General features: G+C 40.7%; 1 protein-coding gene across 1 annotated transcript in view; it reads right to left on the reverse strand.

Moving 5' to 3' along the window:
* LTK (leukocyte receptor tyrosine kinase) overlaps nucleotides 1-17747 on the reverse strand; it is a 61779-nt gene extending 44032 nt beyond the window's left edge. The window contains 9 exon segments of the mRNA XM_074148833.1: nucleotides 326-478; nucleotides 1357-1494; nucleotides 3495-3634; nucleotides 10037-10259; nucleotides 10917-11072; nucleotides 15250-15363; nucleotides 16165-16278; nucleotides 16892-16899; nucleotides 17695-17747. Of these exon segments, the coding sequence (XP_074004934.1) occupies nucleotides 326-478; nucleotides 1357-1494; nucleotides 3495-3634; nucleotides 10037-10259; nucleotides 10917-11072; nucleotides 15250-15363; nucleotides 16165-16278; nucleotides 16892-16899; nucleotides 17695-17747 (1099 nt within the window).
* Nucleotides 17748-19868: the final 2121 nt, after the last annotated feature.

Here is a 19868-nt window from a genome sequence, read left to right on the forward strand (position 1 = left end):
TCGCAAAGCTCATAAGAGGAAGAAGTAGGGAAAAAGTATATATAAACAAAAGAATTAATATAATTTTGTTAAAAGTGAAGAAGAATCCTAGTCTCCAATAGTTTTGTGCTAACTTTATTACAGAACTTGTTTCATAGGAAGTTTTAAATTATATTCAAAAGTTAATTTTGGCTACATTTAAAGTTGTTACAGATAATATTGATGCTAAAGTTGATTGGGCAATGCTGCCAACATTTTTAAACCAGTTCAAAAAAACTAAATTCAAGGCTATTGTATACATACATACATGCACACACAGAGTGAGAGAGAACTATGAGGAACCCACCTCCAGTGGCTTGCAAGGTAGACCCTACAAATGAGTCATCTTGAATCATTTCAGTAAAGCCCCGAATAGACCAAGGAGATGCTGCAGTTTCATTCAGCGTCCAGCCACACGGACCCTCTTCAAAAGAGCAATGTGAACCCTCTGGGAGACTGTCTACAATGGAGAATTAAAAAAAGCAGGAAAACAGGAGAAACTTGGTTATGGAAGAACACAAACAGCAAAAATATTAAAATCATTGTGGTTGTCTAAGATACCCAACTTACGTTACATAGATTTTTCAGCATGAACTGGTCTCATTTGTTTATTTCCCGAGTCACCATTAGAAAGCCAACACTTCTGCTTCTGGAGATGTTTAAGGCTTTGCCGTTCTGTCCTGCTCTAGATACTGTGTAAAACTGCAGCTCTCACAATCTAGTATTTTGTAAACTGACATATGTTTATAAAGGCCTTGTTGTATATGAAATTACAGACATCACATTTTCTGTGTTTCAGTAGAGGAAGGCCAACCAACAGATTATTTTAGATCTCTGCCACTGTGCTTGCAACAAAGCAAATGATGTTTCTTAGCACCACATATATTGAGTCAGGATGGATTTCTCTGTCATGATGTGCGAGATGAGCTCTGAACTGGGATCTTGGTAGGACAAACTTATGACCGATCATGTTGGTGGATGGCACTAGAAGGGAGGTTCAGATCTTGGGTCCAGAAGGAATTTCTCAGACCAGCTGCAGACTGGTTTTGCCTTTCTCTGAAGCAGCAGCAACAATTAAAGGCAGGTCATTGATCTCCTTACTGCAATATTTTAAAAAACAAACCAAAACAAAAACGCCAAATCCATTTTATCCTATATAGGATATATAGGATTTCAAAGAGAATCTTGGTATCCAATTAGTGTAAATAGGCTAAATTAATTCAGGAGGCAAAATACTGAATTAATCTAGAGATGGAATCAACTTTACTTATGTTTCATTCTAAATTATTTCTTCTAATGGGATAAAGGTTCCCAAGAAGTGCCATGCCACATACTCACCACACCTCTCCCCTTCCTGTTCTTTGGCAGGGCAATCACTGATGAATTCACAGATTTGCAGGTGGCTGACACAGCCCCCATGAAGGCAGGGGAAGGTGGAACCTTTGTCATATATAGAAAGATCTTGGTTTTCTTTATCTAAAGGAAAAAAAAGAAAGAAGCCCAGAGATGAGTTGGCAGAATGTGTATGAAACTTCACGTGTATCAGCCTTCACATGAAGGACCTCAGAAAGTGTCCTTTGGGTGATAAATAATACTCACTTCTGCTTTTTACCATGTAGGTTTATATCCAGTATGAGATTCCTGCAGATCACTTCAGGTCTCATGGAGACCAAATTTATTGCTCCTTTCTCACTCATGCACTGTCTTCTGCCGTGTTTGTTCTATCTTTAGATAATCACTTTTCTTTTTCTTTTTTTTTTTTAATAAGGACCTTGCAGTTTCCTACCGTGGTGTGCTCCTCAGTCCTGCACATGTGACTGCGCACCTGCCAGGCAGCTGTGTCACACTGCGTGACGCTGCTGCAGGAGGCAGAGACACACACTTAGCTCTGGTCCTGACAGACACTTTGCTAGGCCCTACTGAGACTCAGGCTTAACTAACGCTCACGCTGCTGACGCATCTCTGTGCCAGCTCTGTGGCACCCTGCCCGTGAAGAGAGCTGCTTCCCCAGCAGGTCAGCTCACTGTGCGAGGACTCTACTCATGCACCCAAGTCAGTCTAGTCAGGTATACTCCAGGAGGATTTGTCTGACTGCACGGGTACCCAGTGATCAGGCTGAACACAGTATTTAAGTCTGATATTTCCCAAAAGCAAGACTCCTAATGAACCCAGCCTTTGCTGTGGATGTCTGTGTGCACAGGTCTGTTATGGACCTGCAGGTTTGTGTTAGGGCTCTTCTGTACCTGCTCCTCTTTAGCAGAGCTCTGCACAGAAGTTCCACTGGGATTGTTACTGCTCTGGAAAAATACGTAAGAGTTAGGGGACCAATTCTAGAAGCAAAAGAAGAGGTAACTTCTGCAACAATCCAGGTCTGAAATAGTATTTCCTTATGGCACTGTTGTGCTGGGTACATGCATCAGCTTATGTAGGGACTGTCTGGGGGTGTGTAGCATAGTGCTTCAGCCTGTATGCATCCCCTCAAAACTCTATGACTGTCAAAGAAACATTGCATTAAAAATAAAATGTTTGTTAAATTAAAAGATTACTGACTGCAATAAAATGAAATATCTAATATGATCAAAACCAGTCTCATGATATTTTATAAAACAGCTCTGTGAAACCAGTATTCTCTTTTTACATTTGAAGCTTTTTACATTTACATTTCAAGCTATTTCTTCAGTGGCTGCAAAACAGAGGCAATAGCATTATACTAATGCATGAAAACCAGGAAGTAAAGACGATTATGTCTCCAACCTGCAGGCTGCCTGTGCCGACAGACTCCTGTACTTCCAAGAAGCCTAAATGACATTAGCAAGGTTCTGCACAGCTACTGAGGATCATTTACAGGACATCCACAACAGGACTATAAGTGCTATGTAAGACTAAGGGCTTCTGAGCTGAGCACTCAGTCCTTTGGAGAAAATAATTACATTCCGCTTATTTTCATTTTAGACTGAAGTTCTCAGCCTGGCAGTAGCAAACAGACCCCACGGGGTGCAGATCAATGTTTCTTTTTTTCTACAGATTTGGATCTTAGAGCCCCAATATGGAAAAGGCTTTGGTGACACAGGGTAGTCTTTTGTTCTTGATTATTTAAGAAAGAAAAATATTAAATGCTAAAATAATCTAGGCAAAGACTTTTTTCCATTCCTGTTGCTGGCTGCAGCATAAGCCCCTTTGTTTTCTCATACAAAGATCAAGTAAAGAAAATCTGAAAAGCAGAGAGGATCACTTAAATCAGTTCTATAATTCTGAGCTTCAACCCTTGGAGCAGGTACACATGGGTCCATATACATAAAACACACGCAAATGTGACCCCTGACAGGTAAGCACTGCTAGAAACCCCAGAGGAGATTCAACTTTCATTTATCTCCATCTGAGCAACACCCTAATGATGCTCATCAATTTTGGTGAGGATCCTGCTCTCTTTTCTGACTGCATTTGGTTATTCCAAACCTGACTGTACTGCAACATACCATGAAAGCAGTTCCTCAGTTGTAAGGAGCCCACTGCCAGTACTCCAACCTCTTGCGCTCCACAGTTTGAATACAGCAAGGTGATTTTAAAAGGTCTTTCTATTCGGCCAATCTGGGCCATCAGGTATTTCCATTTCATCCTAGAAGACAACAAAGAGCTATCAGACATACACACAGCACAATCCATGGAGTCTCTAGTATAAAGATTCTGCACTGTACCAAACAGAAGAAACAGTATTCACATGGGGAATAGATTGATGAACGTAGGCTCTGACATAACAAGCAGGTCTTAATAAAAAACAAGTGATGTTCAGCCTAACGAGCTCATGTTCAGTTATCTTTGCTGCAGATCCTATTGCTAATGATTAAAAGATCCAACCATTCCCAATGATGCTTAAGCTAAAACAGGGCTTCATTTATCACCAATTTTGGGCACACCCCCCAGTATGTGCCTTCTACGTCTATGGTTGTGTTCTGTTTGCTCTTGCAAGTACAGATCAACCAAGCAGCTGCAAAAGTCTCTGGATCCCCTCAAGCCAATACTGACATTCTATGTTCTGGAAGTAAATGTCTGACCCTTAATGTTTCTTAGTTGTGTTAAGCGTGAGAACCTTTTTCTGTTCATTCTCTATCTAATGTCCCATATTAACAAGCTAGAGTGCACCCACAAAGCAAGGGGAGAAAGAGAATGGTGTTCCAGAAAATGCAGATTGCCCTGGCAATTTACATTTCACCACAGGACAAATGCTACAGTCCCGAGACAGCAAAGGTTTCTTAACTGTATAGCACTTGTGGCATTTCAGAGAAAGACAGATGGTCCCATGCACTCCAATTTTAAAGATGGTTGTTAGGCATCAAAAGCTAAAGAGAGATACCAAGTGGGAATTTTCTAAGTACCTCACTCAAATCAGTCTGACGGAAGTCAGAGTACCCAGGTGTCATTAAAAAAAAATCCAGCAGGATTCTTAAAAATCTTCTTATTTTATTTTGTTTTATAAAAACTGTCCTACCTCATCTTAACAAGACAATAGAATACAGGTAAAACTGTGTGTTATTATTTTGCAAAGGGTTATAGCACGGGTAATGACAAAGGAATCCTTGCTCTAAGCTTTTTTCTGAGAAGAGTACCAGACAGAGATAAATTTACTGATCCCCTACACGCTGATGATGTTGCCGGGGGGACCCTTGACGAGTGACCCTAGGTCAGTGCCAGTAGGATGATAAGGAGGCCAGGCCACACTGTTACGGTGTGTTGCTCAGTCTCTGCTCCTAGTATTACTTTTTCATTTGGGAAATGCCTTCAGCTGCCATGAAGTGATCATCTAGCCCTTGCACTGCATCAGAAACACATTGGAAGGCAAGACCCGCACAACAAACACATCTCTACTGAACACAATGTGAAAATCACAAACCACCGAATTTGCAACTTGCAAAAAACTCAAAGCAACTTTAATTGTTTATCCCTCTCTCCACTTTTCCTTGCCACTGATTAGTTACCTAACTCATTCTTCCCTCCACAAACTAACTATATACCTTCTTCTGGTGAGAATTTCTTGCTATTCCTTCTATGGCATTCCCCCATCTTCCACTTTCACCATTGTACACACACATAAACACCCACAGATACCCTAAACTCAACTGAAGTTGAGCTCCTCTTATCAATATGACCCTATTTCTCCTGTTTCCTGTCCCATCAGAAATCTCTAGCCCTGACCTACAGCTGTACCATCTCTACTACCCAGCAAAGAAGAACAACTGCTTTACTTATATTTTGTATTACAGTGTAGCTTCAGGAACACCCAGCACTTATAAATATATCTTATAAATACACTTATAAATAAATATATCCCTCCCTACCACACTGTGGCACAACATTCAGCACTGGCCCAGAACTCAATCACTTCTGCTACATGACACAGCCTTGTTCATCACCTCATTGCATCCTGTTGGCCAAAAAAATCAATGGGCCATAATCAAATTGGTTCAATGAGTCACTGAAGTTAAGCACAGTCTTTAAATCTTTTCCATTTACCTATTAAGCATACTAGACCTTGCAAGCACTGAGACACAGTTCTAGTACCTCTATCAAGTTACAACCCACTCCCCAGCTGAGATATCACAGTATCACCGATGTTATCACACCCCTGAGTGCAGGAACCTGTAGCACACAGGCCATGATTCACAACCAGTGCTACATTTCGTGGTAGCAACTAAAGAGATTACTGGCCCACAGCTGAAAACAATGACTAGTTCAGCTGCTGCACCTTAATCACACATGGTTTACAAGCCAGACACTTTGGAACTTGCCATTTATAGCCTGGTATATCAAAATGAATGAAACCCACTGGTGATCTAAGTCAATAAACCAACCTCTGAAACGTCATAACTGAGAAAGATACACTGTCCATTCTGCCACCTCTGCCGGGAGAACTGCCGCATCTGGTAGAAGAGCAAGGCCACTGTCTTAAACCACTGCTTGTGTGAACTGGCAGCTCTTCTGAGTCAGAGCCCTAAGGTCTCACGAAACATTCTAGTTCTGCACTGAAATGTCTCTAGCACTGAAATTTTACTACATTTATAACACCACAGGAAAAGCTGACAAGCATCCAGAGACCACAAGAATGACAAGTAGCTTTGCATCACCCAGAATATTTCTGGGTATGGAGTCTCATCATCATCAAGGTATTCCCCTCCAGAGAAAGCTTCCCCCTCAAGATCCAACTGCAGCAAGATTTCTAATGCTGTAAATAATTACACCTTCTTTGCCTGGTCCCACTATCCAAACAGGGACTAGTCAGAGCCAATTTAATTTCCTTAATGGAACCAGGAATGAAGCCCATTGTCAATCTAGCAGAAGATGGATCATTGCAGCAGGCTTCTAGATAGGTCAAGCTTGGCAACACCTTTACTATTGATTTTTTGTCAAACCAGATCTCAAGTAACGAAGTAATATTACTCTTCTTCTAAACAAAGATGTTAAAATTCATCTATATGTATGGAAGGGCTGTCAGAGTCTGACATAACTTTAAGAAATTTGCATGGATAGAAAGTTTGGAGTGGCTATATACCTTAAGCAACCTGATGCTTAAGGCTGGAGAATTCAAGATTCACCCCGCAAACTTGTAATTTCAACTTCTGATTTGTATTTTCAACTCTTGATTTTCATTAGCCTCTCAGTCTCCTCTGCTGAGGAGTTTTTCTCACCCTCCTTACTAATCCTCTCTATGCCATGCCTTTCCACATCCAATAAAGATAACTGATCATTAATTTTAAGAAAGACTATTTTAATATTAAGAACAACAATTTCTTCATTAAGAGTGAAAAATTCAATAAAGCTGAAGAGGAAAGCTGAATTAGGGGAACTTTCCTGAATTAGGGGAACTCACTGCATGGGTTATTGCATGAAGGTATGTATGCTAAATACTTCAGGCTCAATCGGTGAACATACAAATTAGAAGCTTTACATTACTTTTCTACATACAGGAAGTTGTTGCAAGTCTTCACAAACATCCAGGCCTAGCCACAGACTTAAAAGGAAATAGATACGTGAGCAGAACACATGTCTACTCCACTTGCCTTCACCAACCAGTTACAGGGTTCTTATCTGACCCAGAGTATTTTTGGGTGCAATTTCAACAGAAGCATGGGGAGCAGTAAATCATATCCCTAGATTCAAAAATCTAATTCAAAAATCCTATGTTCAAAAATCATAGTCTTATATAACAGCTGGGCAGCCTCTCCTTTTCTAGCTGCACTTCTTAAATGAAATGGCTGTGCTCACTGTTGTCAGTACGTATTAGGCATTTTCTGAGGACGCTTACCAGACTACTCCCTTTCAAAGGCCTGTGTAATTGGACACCTAATTTATGAAGCTCAAACGACCATAGGTGTTTCTAGATGTTCAGATTAGCTATATGGCAATGTTTCCATGTACGACAGTAGAAGTTAAATAACTTTTGTGGATAAAAACAACCACATTAGCAGAACAGAAATGTCAAAGATGGTAATTTTCTACAAGTGTCTCAGAAGCTGGCAGGGCATCTTAGTACCACCACCATCCCAAAAAAGGGGGAAGACACAAAAAACTAAGCAGTAATTGTTTTGTGAGGTTAGCTAACTGAAAACCCATGCGTGCACACAGCCATGGACTTTTTGCTTTTTGGCCTACCAAGACTACCATGGCCAGTGCCTTATATTTCAGAAAGAAAACAGAACAAACTCAACTTGGCTTATTGACCACAAAGGGAAAATATTATCCCTGCTCCAAGTGATGCTTTTTTATTTTCACTGAAGTGTGAGTACTTCGAGTTGAAAGAAACTAGCTCCTTACCTAAACAGTTTTGGCTGACAACACTGAAATAATTGTGGTCAACAACAAACACAGGCATGTGAAACCATTCAAAACAAAAGCACACAGGACTCGGAAGAATTTTCAGCTGTGATAGTTTCTGGGTCTGCGTGGTAAAGAGGGAAAATATGGGATAAGCAAAACAGTAAAAAAGACATTAGATGTGACCTGAACAAGCACCATAACTGTAACCCTGAGAAAGTGAAGACACCTTTCCGAGCCAAGTGCAGATGAAGGCTTGGACTTTCAAGCAAAGCAAGAAGCTCTTGAAGTTTGAACTCTGCTGAGATAATGAGAAATAGAATTTTATATATTTTTTGTAAATATACAGAATTTCAAACACCTTACTCCCTCAGTGGCTCTCCCTCTAACAGTAATAACTCAGAATGCCCATGCCTCATTGTGTATAAATACTATGACTGTGCCCTACTTGTCCAGAGGACATCGTGTCTGAAGGTCCATCCGTTTCTTTGTTCTTTCACCAGGGTATATGTGTAAAAAAATTAGTGTTAGCTTCAACACTGCCAATTTAATGACAAATCCTAGTAGGCAGTGAGATGGATAGAGCAGCAACTTTCTCTCATGCATGACATATCTCTAAGTTTTTGGGAACTGTGTAGCTGATAGATCCTGAAGGAAGAAACACCATCAGGAGAAGATTTCTAGGTCCAGAAAGAGGACAGTTCACTGAAGTGACCTGGTGCAGCTGGAATTTATGATGAAGTACAGCTTGATCCTGGAATTGAGGGGTGACAGAGGGACTGAAGCGGGCCCAGATTCTTCTGGAATTGTGCAGAGATTTTAAAGTTTCACTGTACAGAAGCAGAAAAGGAAGGGTATTTGACCTAACATGGTTCCTTAACTCTGCTTTGTTTCTGTTCCTTCCCGTCCTTTCTATCTTGATTTAAAAAGGGACTCAATCACCTTGCATCTTTGAAACCTTAGTACTAAACCCTCTACGCTTACCAGTGCTTCATTTCACACACTAAGAAAAAGTAATACCAGTGCCTATGCCAACTTCCAGCGAAGTTAACTCTATTCTAATAAATCTAAACACCATCACTTTTAGAAAGACAATAATCTTGATTTCATGTAGAATTGTTTGGCAGTGCTCAAATAAGCTGATAAACAACATCTATGATCCATTCCAGAGATGCTGCAGTGATTGTGATCAAAGCCTGGTCTGGGCAGGTAGGTATAGCAAAAGGGTATTTTATGTGTTTATACAGGGGAATGGAGCTGTGGCAGCAGTTGCAGAGGCTTGTCAAATACTCAGAGCAGCAAGGGCAGCTGTAGGTAAAAAAGGGCATTAGAAACTGATTCCAGAAAATGCAAAAGATTCCTTATGAAATTGGCAAGAAGAAGGGGAAGGAGTAGCCAGGAAGGAAGTGAGCAATAGCTAAAAGCAGGAGAGAGAGAAGGATCTGAAAGAAAATAAACATTTTTTTCAGTCAAACTCTGCTATCTTTGGCTTACCAGGAGTCTTGGCTACAGATCTCCATGGCAGCCTGGGGAGTGCCAAAGAACTCAAAGAAAACAAGAACTGGGATCTATTGCTTAAGTTCTCCATGGGAGTCAGTCAGGTGATGGAAATAAAAAGCTCTGTTGTGTGACTGACCTAGGTTCTTGCAAGGCAGATTGCAGCAAAGGAAAAACAAGCACATGGAAAATGGCAAAATCAGATGACACGTGGACTTTTCTCCCTCTTTTCCTGTTGTGATTCATTCCCTTTGCCCATTTCTCCTCCTTACTGTCTTCTGCTACACGCATGAATGAAAAAGTAAAACACTGGGAAGATCAAAAAGAATACAGGACAAGATCCAGGGTTGCTCCACTTTCTTTTTTTGTCTTCACCTCTTCTCACTCTTACCCTCTGTTTTTCCCCTCCCTGAACTTTACAAATGAAGCAAAAGAGGATGCTCCTGAACTTAGCAGACAGAAGGAGGAAATTACAAAAGAGGTAAAGTTAACACTACCTCAAAATGAGAAATGTGACACGTGACAATGATAGGACCCCTTGAATACTTAGAGATATCAGTCATGTTGCCAAGTCCTGACAGTTCTACTTTCATTTTCTGCTGTAACAGGAGCAATGATCGCAAGAAGGGAGAAGACACTGATAAACAGTGGCCTGGAGGGACTCCACCCTAGCCTGCAATTCAAAGTCTAAACAGCTGTAAATTGATTGTCTTACCCGGCATCCTCCTCATGGCCAGCTCTCAGAGAAATTATTGTATTTCTGTTTGTCTCCATATATCTGATTTCAACTGTGAACCTCTGGAGGGGAGGAACAGCATCCTGTGAATGTATGGCCAGTTCCAGCAAGCAAGAGTCCAAGCTCCCAGGCAGGATGGGGCTATGCAGGCTGAACTCACATCTATCTGGGAGCCTACTGGTGTTCAGGAGGAAAATGTCCCCTGTGAGGAGAAAAAAGAAAAAAAAAAAAAAAGAAGAGACACACAGCGTGGATGGAAGAGAGATAATAAGAGGAAAATGGATAAGGAGTTTGAAGCAAGGAATCATGAGAAGAAAAGAGAGGACTATGCACAAAACCCAAAAATAACAGAAAATAGAGAAATGAGAATAAAGTGAAAATGAGGAAAATAGGTAAAGAAGTGATAAAAGGAATGAGAAGAGAAGAAACCAAATAAAGTATAGTGAAGACATGTCCAACAAAACAAAAGCCAAAGACTTTGCAAGTCAGACAGTGGACACGTGGAGCCAGCCCTGGCTTGTAAAGGATTGAGTTTCCTAAAAAAAATCCAGTTTCTGTAAGCAAAAGTAGCTTATCCTAAAACAGGGAGATACAAAAGGAGTGCATAAAGGGGCTGACTGTATACAGGGTACATACACACACAACTCAGGCAGTACACATACATTATAAGGCTCTTAGTGACTCCTGGGCACCAACGGCACACTTTACAAATTGTGCACCAGAACCAGCATATGGCAATATTTTTAGTGACATGTGCCTGAGACCTCAGCCTGCGGGCTTCTGTTGCTGCCACCCACAGCTACTACCAGTGCTGGGGGAAAGCAGATGTCCATTCAATGGGAACTGTAAGTCAGCCTACCTTCAACATCTCCACGGGAGGAACTGTTTTCCAGAACCAGCTGCTGCCTCTCCTGAGACACCAGGACACCAACTGAAGATAACACCCAGTCCGGTTTTCCAAAATTGTCTGTAGACGTCACCCATGAACAGCTTGAACCGATGACACAGGAGATTTCTGTTATGAGAAACCAAAGGTTTCATTGAGGCCTTCCCCAGTTCAAAGGGCAGGGGTGATGCAGGCACATGAATGAGAAGATCTACAGGGAATGGGGGCTCTCTCTCCCAAGAAATGGAAGAGATGAAGGGAAAAAAGAAAGTTTATCTTGTGCAATAACAACAGAGTCTCTCCCTCTGTCCCTGAGAGGACACAGGAACATGCCAGAAAGAAAAAAAGTCTGCAAACTCTTGACAGGTGTAAACAACATCCTCCCCCTGGTATCAACAGTGAATTTACAGCAGTGGAAGGTCTAACCTACATGTACATAGAACCCTGAATAAGAATAATACCTGGTGCAGCAAGGATATTGAAACTGTGTGGATTTAGCATTTTGGCAGAGAGGAACAAATTAAACTCTAAGGTCAACCCTCTCAGCGATAGAAAGGGCTTGACAGGGTCTCAAGCAAAATAGCTGAGCAATGCAAGCCTTACATATTTTTGTATTACTATTTTTTTAAACAGTTTTGCTTTCGTCCAGCAGGATGGACAAGAACACCCTCTTAATAAACTCCAGAGTCCATTCACCGCACTGAGAACGCTAGATCATCCTGGCCAGAATTTTTCATCAGCAGCATATTATGAACCAGACAAGAAGTAATTCACTGTTCTCTCATCAATCTAATATAAACTCCCTGAAGGGAAGTTAGCTGCACAAAGCTCTCCCACACAGAGTGGGCCTGAATAGATATGGTAAGCTGATATTAACTTGCATGATATTTATTTTCAGTAGTAATAATAATATTACAGTAATAACTGGAGGACCCTCAGGCCATATGAGAAATAATAAGAGACTAAACATTCATATTTGGGATCCTAACGTTAAGAGGGTAATCAGACTTTTCAAATATGAATGACATGTTTTCCCCTTGGCAGCTCTGTTCCTGGGGAGGAGAAAAGACAGATATAAAGAACAGAATTAAGGTCAGGGATATAACAGGGATAGATGGTTGCACAGGAAACACGGGTGGGACAGAAATAAAAATAAGAGCCTCCAGAAGATCGGCTATACTTCAACTAAACTTCCAGAAATAGAACAATCTTTTGAGTGCAACAGCCAAAGTAGACAAGTTTTCCTATTTTTAAAGTTAATTGTAACTACATTTTTATAAAACAGCACCCAGTGTGCAGAGGTAAGAGAAACACAGATTTTACAGAGTTGCACACCACTGTGCGGGACAGGCTGTGAACTCCCACCTGAACACGCATCCTGCTTGCCGCTGGAGGGTACTGCCTCTCTCAGTCTACCAGCCTGGCCAACCTCCTGAACAGCTTCTCAGCCCGGCTCATCAAATCCATACAGCTGGGCAAAGGTCTAGCGTGCTGTTCAGCCCATCATTTTTAAATGGGAGCCACAAGCAAGTGAACTGTCAAATTGTGCATGTGCGTATGCAATGCCACCTTCCAGCAGGGCACAGGAGGGAGGGTAACAGCCACTCTCCTGGCTCTGCTGGGTCTGGGCAAAGATGTTTGTGCACAGCTTCAGGCTATGGTTTGATGATCCATAGTGAAACAGCTTTAGGGATCTCAATAGCTCAGAAACTCCAATGCTGTGTGAGACAAAGCAGAGTCCTGATCCAGATCTGCTGCGCTGTTTCAAATTTATCAAAGTTTGACAGGTTAACTCAGGACCCACAGACTTATTGTCACTAGTAGTAATATTGTTATCAGGTAAAAATCTAGTTGGTCATAAAACCCAGAGAGCAATTTCTCTCACAACAGCATGACAGTGCAAGAGCAAAGTGAGAGCTCAAGAAAGAAAAAAATTCCTTTTCTTTTTTAAAAGAGGATTATTTGAAACATATTTATGACAAAATCATTTCATTAAATCTTAACACCCCTGCTTGCAGTAGCAAGGACTTTACCAATGCAGACTTAATCCTTAGAACGTGCCTCACATCACAAAGCAGTTTGCAGGCCAGATAAGTGAATGCAGCATTCTTCAAAAGCACCTAATTCCCATACTCTCCAGGCTGTATAAAGCCTGTCTGCCACAACCTGAGGCCTGAGAGGACCTAAATGCCTGGAAGAAGAGTTGGAAATAGATCAGAGAAGTTGTTGACATCTGGTAAAAAATGGCCTCTGGGTTTTCTAGGAATGGATCATGTGCATTGCATTGTGATGGGAAGATCAATCAATAAGAACCTGTTGTTTAGCATAAATCACAGAGCAAAAGAACTGGGAACCCTCATGTGGGCACAGAACACTGAAAGCTGCAACCTCTGACACTACTGTGTACCACCTTACATATGCTTCATATCCAACCTTGCGTAGCACATGTGAACCTTGCCTTTCCCCAGAAAGGCAAAATGTGACATAAATGAAAAGGAAAAAAGTAAATTAGAGAGATAAATATATCTATATTACTACAATCAGCAAAGGACATATTTTAACCTGTTACAAAAGTGATCTGAAGAAGTTTAGGTTGAAGAAAGCTCATGGACAGTCACAGGGCATGTCAGAAAGGAGGTTCACACCTTAAAGAATTATATATCATCTGCAAGGTATTACTATAAGGAACTCCTCTCTGGCAAGTCTAGGTCATGTTGCCACCTCCTGTGAGGAATGTATGTGACTTTTCTAGCATGTACAGGTCTTTCTTTATTGTTTAGCATGTTCATTAATGACCTGGACCAAATGGGCAGAGTGCACCCTCAGCAAGTTCAAAGAGGTACAAAACAAGGAGGAGCAGCTGACACACCACATGGCTGTGCTGCCACTCAGAGCAGCCTGGACAGGCTGGAGATTGGGCCTATAGGAACCTCTTGAAGTTCCACAGAAGGAATGCCAAGTCCTGCACCTGGAGAGGAATAACCCCCGGCACCAGTACATGGTGAGGGCCAATTGGCTGCAAAGCAGCTCTGAAGAGAAGGACTTTGGGGTTCTGGTGGACAAGCTGTCAGTGAGCCAGAAATGCCTCTTTGTGACAAAGAAGGCCAACATCCTTCTGGGCTGCATCAGGAAAAGAATTACCAGAAGATCAAGAGAGGTGATGCTTCCTCTTAGCACTGGTGAGACCACTTCTGGAGTACTGTGCCCAGCTCTGGGCTACTCCACACAAGAAAGATCTGGAGTTACTGGAACAAGTCCAGCATAGGTCCACAAAGATGACTGAGGGACTGGAACATCTTTCATAAGAGGAGAGGCTGACAGAGCTGGGACTGTCCAGCTTGAGAAGGCTCAAGGGGATTTTATCAATGCGTACAAACACTTGATGGGAAGGAATGAAGAGGAAGCCAGACACTTCTCAGTAGTTCCCACTGACGGAACAAGAGGCAATGGGCACAAATTAAAAAAAAAACCCAAAACCAGGAAATTCAATCTGAACATAAGAAAACACTTTTTTACCACAAGAGTGAACAAACACTGGAACAGGTTGCCCAGAGAAGTTGTGCAGTCTCCATTTATGGAGATATTCAAAAGATATCTGGACGTGGCCATGGGCAACCTGCTCTAGCTGATTCTACTTGAGCTGGGATGGTTGGACTAGATGATCTCAAGAGGTCCCTTCCAACCTCAACCATTCTGTGATTATTTCACTAAATGAGAATGCATCACTTCAATTTTCCAACTTTCCACACCACTGATAGCAACTGTTTTATTTCTCTTATAAAGTATAGTGTCTGTTCCACCTATCCTGGCACCACAGTAACATCTAATTCATCTACCTATCTCACAAGCATTTTGTCCAGCTCACTGGGTTTCTACAATGCCTAGAAAAATAAAATTCCAGTTGAAAAAAACCCACACCTTCATTTGGTATCAAGAAAGGCAGTTTGTTCTATAGTTGCTGGAAAGCAGCTCCACTAATTAGCTTTCATTTCAACAAGAACTCCCAAACCCAAATCTGATTAATTTAACCGTGTTGATAGAGAACATCATTCTTTTAATCTTTTTTTTTCTTTTTTTTCTTTTTTTTTTCCTTCTGTTCTTTTTCCGTGTTTTGTTTTCAGGGTTTTTAATAAGTAAGGGATTCCCTTAAGGTTACACTGGCCTTTCTGAGTATTTGCTCCATTTCTAGACAGAAAGCCAATGGCACAGCTTTCTAGTTAAGGGTCCTTGTGACTGCCAGCATCTATTTTGCACCTAGATTCTGAAGTAGAAAGAAGAAAGATGTAAGGAAGAGGACTTGTAGTACCTGGTTTAGAAGGCTGATGCAGTGACACCATCCTATTTTTTATCGGGGAGCGCTTCTGAGGTGGATTTGGTGAAGAAGAGTTTTCTTCATGCGATCCAGAACAGGATAAAACAACTATAATAAAACAAAAACAACAGGGGAAGAGTTTGGTGTTTCTATACAGAACCACTCTCCCATATTGTTAAACATGAACATATATTCAACAAAGCCGTTAGATTATACCCACCTTCATTACAGTGTGCTGGTGTAGTACTGTCATGATGATGTTTCAAAACAGACCTACCACTTCCCAGAAACATAACTACAACAAAATACTTTACTTACTAATGCGTTCTTTACTATTCTTTATCCACTCCCATTTTTACCAGTATATAAGCTGTAAAGAGACACTGTATATTCTGGTGGTGCCCATGTTGCTGTAACAGTATATCTAACTGCCAGCCAACAGCTATACTTCTAAAGCATTCATGCTGGATGGGGCTTTGAGCAATCTGATCTAGTGAAACGTGTCCCTGTGGCAGGGAGACTGGACTACATTATCTTTAAAGGTCTCTTCTGTCCCAAACCATTCTATGATTCTATGACGAGAAGAAGAGTTCAGCTCTAAAATATATGTTAGCTATACAATACGCGACATAGACTTACCAGCAATGTTTCAGGAGGACCTGCATAAGTGCTCGTATCTTCACCACACAAGAGCAATGCTCCATCTGAAACTAATCCTAATGAAACCTCTGCATCACTGCACACATTCACAGAACAGATTTCTTTCTTACTGCCAGGCACAAAGCATGGATTTTCAGAGGAGTTGGGTAACTAGCTTACATTTGATATCTAGTAATACATACTCTCTCCAATACCCTTCTTATTAATCCACCTTCACTGCTCTATCTCAGGGATACCTTTGTCATATACCTGTAAAAATCTTCATTGGTAACTGAGACATTTGATCATGACACCAATACGTACACATTTGTGCATTTTTATTCAGATCAAATCTTAAGAGTCCTGATGTAAAGTTTGGTTGTGCTGGAAAAAAAGAACAAAAACTCAGAAGATATAAAAAGCCATAGAAATTATTTTCTACTTCACTAATGTGGATATTAAATCCATTATGCTAAGATTAGCTGGTTTTAACCTGAGGTGTTCTTCTGGATCAAATGTTTGTTATTCAAAATAAATCAAATTTACCAAAACTACTATTCGTCATAGTACTTCTGACAATTAAATATCCAGTACCTTCTGACTTCTCTTTTGAACAACTCATATCAACAATGGCTTTTTTATTTATTTAACCTGTGCATGTGAAAATATGGAAATCCCAAACTAAGCATGCAGCAATCTTTATTTAAGATTGTCCCCGGTCTTTTGTTTTCTAGGAATCATAAACAAGTTGACCAAAACAAATATATTTGTTTTCAAAAGGTGTTCAAAGACAGAGAGAAGCAAAATTAGTTGCTTTCAAACCTGAGCCACGTGGGTTATGAATTCAGCAATATAAAAATCTGAAAGTATGTCAGAGGAGACAGGAGTCCTATTCACATGAATTGCAGTTGAGAAAAAGATGTATATACGTGCCATTGATAACAGCTAAGATATTCTCAACAGAACTAATTTGAATAGTAATATTATGAAAACATACAGAAGGATCTAAAAAAAGAAAACAAAAAAACCGTGAACATATGTTCAACTTTTCCAAACTTAGCACTGCTTTTTTTCAGCAATATCTGGTCTGATTTTAAACTGCTAAAACGATTTTCATTTTAAAATATATGACAATGAGCATCACACGATGAGCAAAACGCTGTGAAATGTTTCATAGCATGAGAATGCTCTATCTTTCCATCTGGCATCAGTGTTCATGGGGTTCCAAAGAAAGGATACCTTTAGAACAGAACAGCATCATGCTCCAGCAGACGCATGCTTTACTGATGACAGACCCTTGGCCTCCACAGACCAATTGTTAAACACTACATTTTTTTTCTGCCTCTGTGTTCAAATACGTGGGGACATTAATGTTTGAGAAGCTAATTCTGCACTGTATATAAGACACTGATCTGCTAAGTAAGGTTTCTTAAGGTATCTTCAATAATGGGATGAAATCCTCAAAAAGAATGTGAATTCTTGTTTGGTCAGCCTTACGAAAAGCTTGCCTTTCTTGGCAAAGAAAACAATGGGGGAATCTCTTCATTAAACTGTCAAAAAAATCCATGCCAAAAACCAATGACGTATTGCAAACAAACCTATTTCATCATATTAAAAGAAATTCCACTGTGGAAAGAGAATAAGACCTTTTGACGGCTTGAGTCTGCTGCTCCCAACTTACATTCTGTGTCTGTTGAGATATTGTTCACTTCTGTATCTCCCAGTTTTTGTTAAGCACTGCTGTAGCTTCAGTATTTACTTCCCTCAGGGCTTGCCGTAAAGCGTGTTCCACCCACTCACCTCACCACATGCTCCAAGCTGCTCGCGTATTTTGGAAATAGCCTGAATATCATGGGACCCACAAAACATAGTACAGTCATGGCAGAAGTTCTGCTAGAGACATTCCTCCTGATAAAACTAAAGCTTAATAAAAATATTTGATTTGCACTCCCCACCACCCCCCAATTACATAAACACCTTTGGGATTTTCCTCTTCTTTCTCATTAGCGAACACAAGTTCCAGTGGCAGACTGCCATGAACAGAGGCCTAAGCTACTTGAAACAGGAATTTATCCCTTTAGTGTGAAAAAATATCCATTGCCATTGGTGATGGCTGAGACATACAGGGTACAGAAGTTTTTTGTGCTGTTGAGATAAATGTCTATGAAAATTGCTGGTCTGGTATTAAGATATATTAAAACTTAACTACTGCTTTGTCACATGAAACTTGATCTACGTTATAAACTGTGCAGACTGTCAGCAACATCCTATTCAATTTTGGTAAAAAGCCAAGGGGGTTCATTCAAATGCCTGGTAACAACCCTACTCACCTACCCTTAGTAGATGGAAGACACCAATTAGTGACACCAATTACTGAACTGGGCACATGAGAGGAAAGAAAGACAGTCATTACAGCTGAGTTCATTGAGAGACAAAATATAGTTGGACAGAAGACCCTAGGCCCAGTGATAGGCAAGGAATTTGTTCATATGCACCCACAGAAATATGCTGTCCTTCATTTATTTCCTCATAGCAAAGAATTTCTGGCTGTGACTGAGCAGAAGAGGACTTGGAATATGATGAATCCATGAGTGAGATCTGGATAGTGGTTTTGTAACACTCTAGTCCAGCCCACGCTCTTACATTACATATCAATTATTTTGCTCTCTCTCTCATTGAACCTCTCTGATTGAACTGAAAATCTAGTGCACACAGTCATTAAAAGAAACTCCTTTTCACTTTCTTTCGAAACTGGGAACTCCAGAGATACTTCCAATAACCCCACCTCATCTACCCTCATACATAGAATCATAGAATGGTTTGGGTTGGAAGGGACCTTAATCATCTAGTTCCAACCCCCCTGCCATGGGCAGGGACACCTCCCACTAGACCAGGTTGCTCAAAGCCCCATCCAGTCTGGCCTTGAACTCACCTCCAGGGATGGGGCATCCACAGCTTCTCTGGGCAACCTGTTCCAGTGTCTCACCACCCTCACAGTAAAGAATTTCTTCCTAATACCTAGTCTAAATCTCCCCTCTTTCAGTTAAAAACCATTCCCCCTCATCCTATCTCTGCACTTCCTGATAAAGAGTCCCTCCCCATCTCTCCTGTAGCCCCCTTTAGGTACTGGAAGGGGCTATAATGTCTCCCTGGGGCCTTCTCTTCTCCAGGCTGAACAACCCCAACTCTCTCAGCCTGTCTTCATACATGCTTGTATGTAATTCTTGTATGATATGAATTTCAGCATTAAGCAAATAATAAAGACTGTCTCTTGCCAACTACATGATATCTCTGTCTTGATCAGCAAAAGGCAATGATTTAAGTGAAAAGAAATAAAAGATGCAGAGAAAGGAGGCATGTGATTTTAAGCTAAGTCTGCCACTAAGGAACATAAAATGGTCAGGAAGAAACAGTAAATGTAACAATATTCGACTGTCACAGCAAAAATATAGGATCTTTTAACAGCACAGCACAAATCATTTCTTTTTCTGTAATCAAACACAGTAAAATCAGAAGCCTCCAGAAGGTAATTCTATTTCTTTCATTATCTTACGGAAAAAGCATTCAGACACCTTCAGGGCTGAAATTTTTCATGAATCCTGATGTTACTTTGCAGAAGAGAAGAAAATTGCAGAAAATTCTTATAGAACTCATGATGGGAAATCAATTCCAGGTCAGCCAAGACATCTTCCTACCAAAACAGGAATTTCCTTTAAAGCATTTTCTAGTGCTTTTCCCCATCTAATATCAAAATAGCAACTCCATATTTCTCACTGCTTCTCTGAAAAGATGAACTTCCGTACAGACTAATAGATCTGACTGTCAGGAAGTCAGACTAGACAAAAAGAAGACTCTTTGCCTACTACCTATCCTAGTATTTTTCAATTACTCCTAAGCCTTCCACTTTCAGCTCAATAAATAATCTTTCTCCTTCATGAGTATTTACAGCTTTAAGTTATTAACCTTTCACCTTG

This window comes from Numenius arquata, chromosome 6 (assembly GCF_964106895.1).
Source record: "Numenius arquata chromosome 6, bNumArq3.hap1.1, whole genome shotgun sequence".
Taxonomy (NCBI): Eukaryota; Metazoa; Chordata; class Aves; order Charadriiformes; family Scolopacidae; genus Numenius; species Numenius arquata.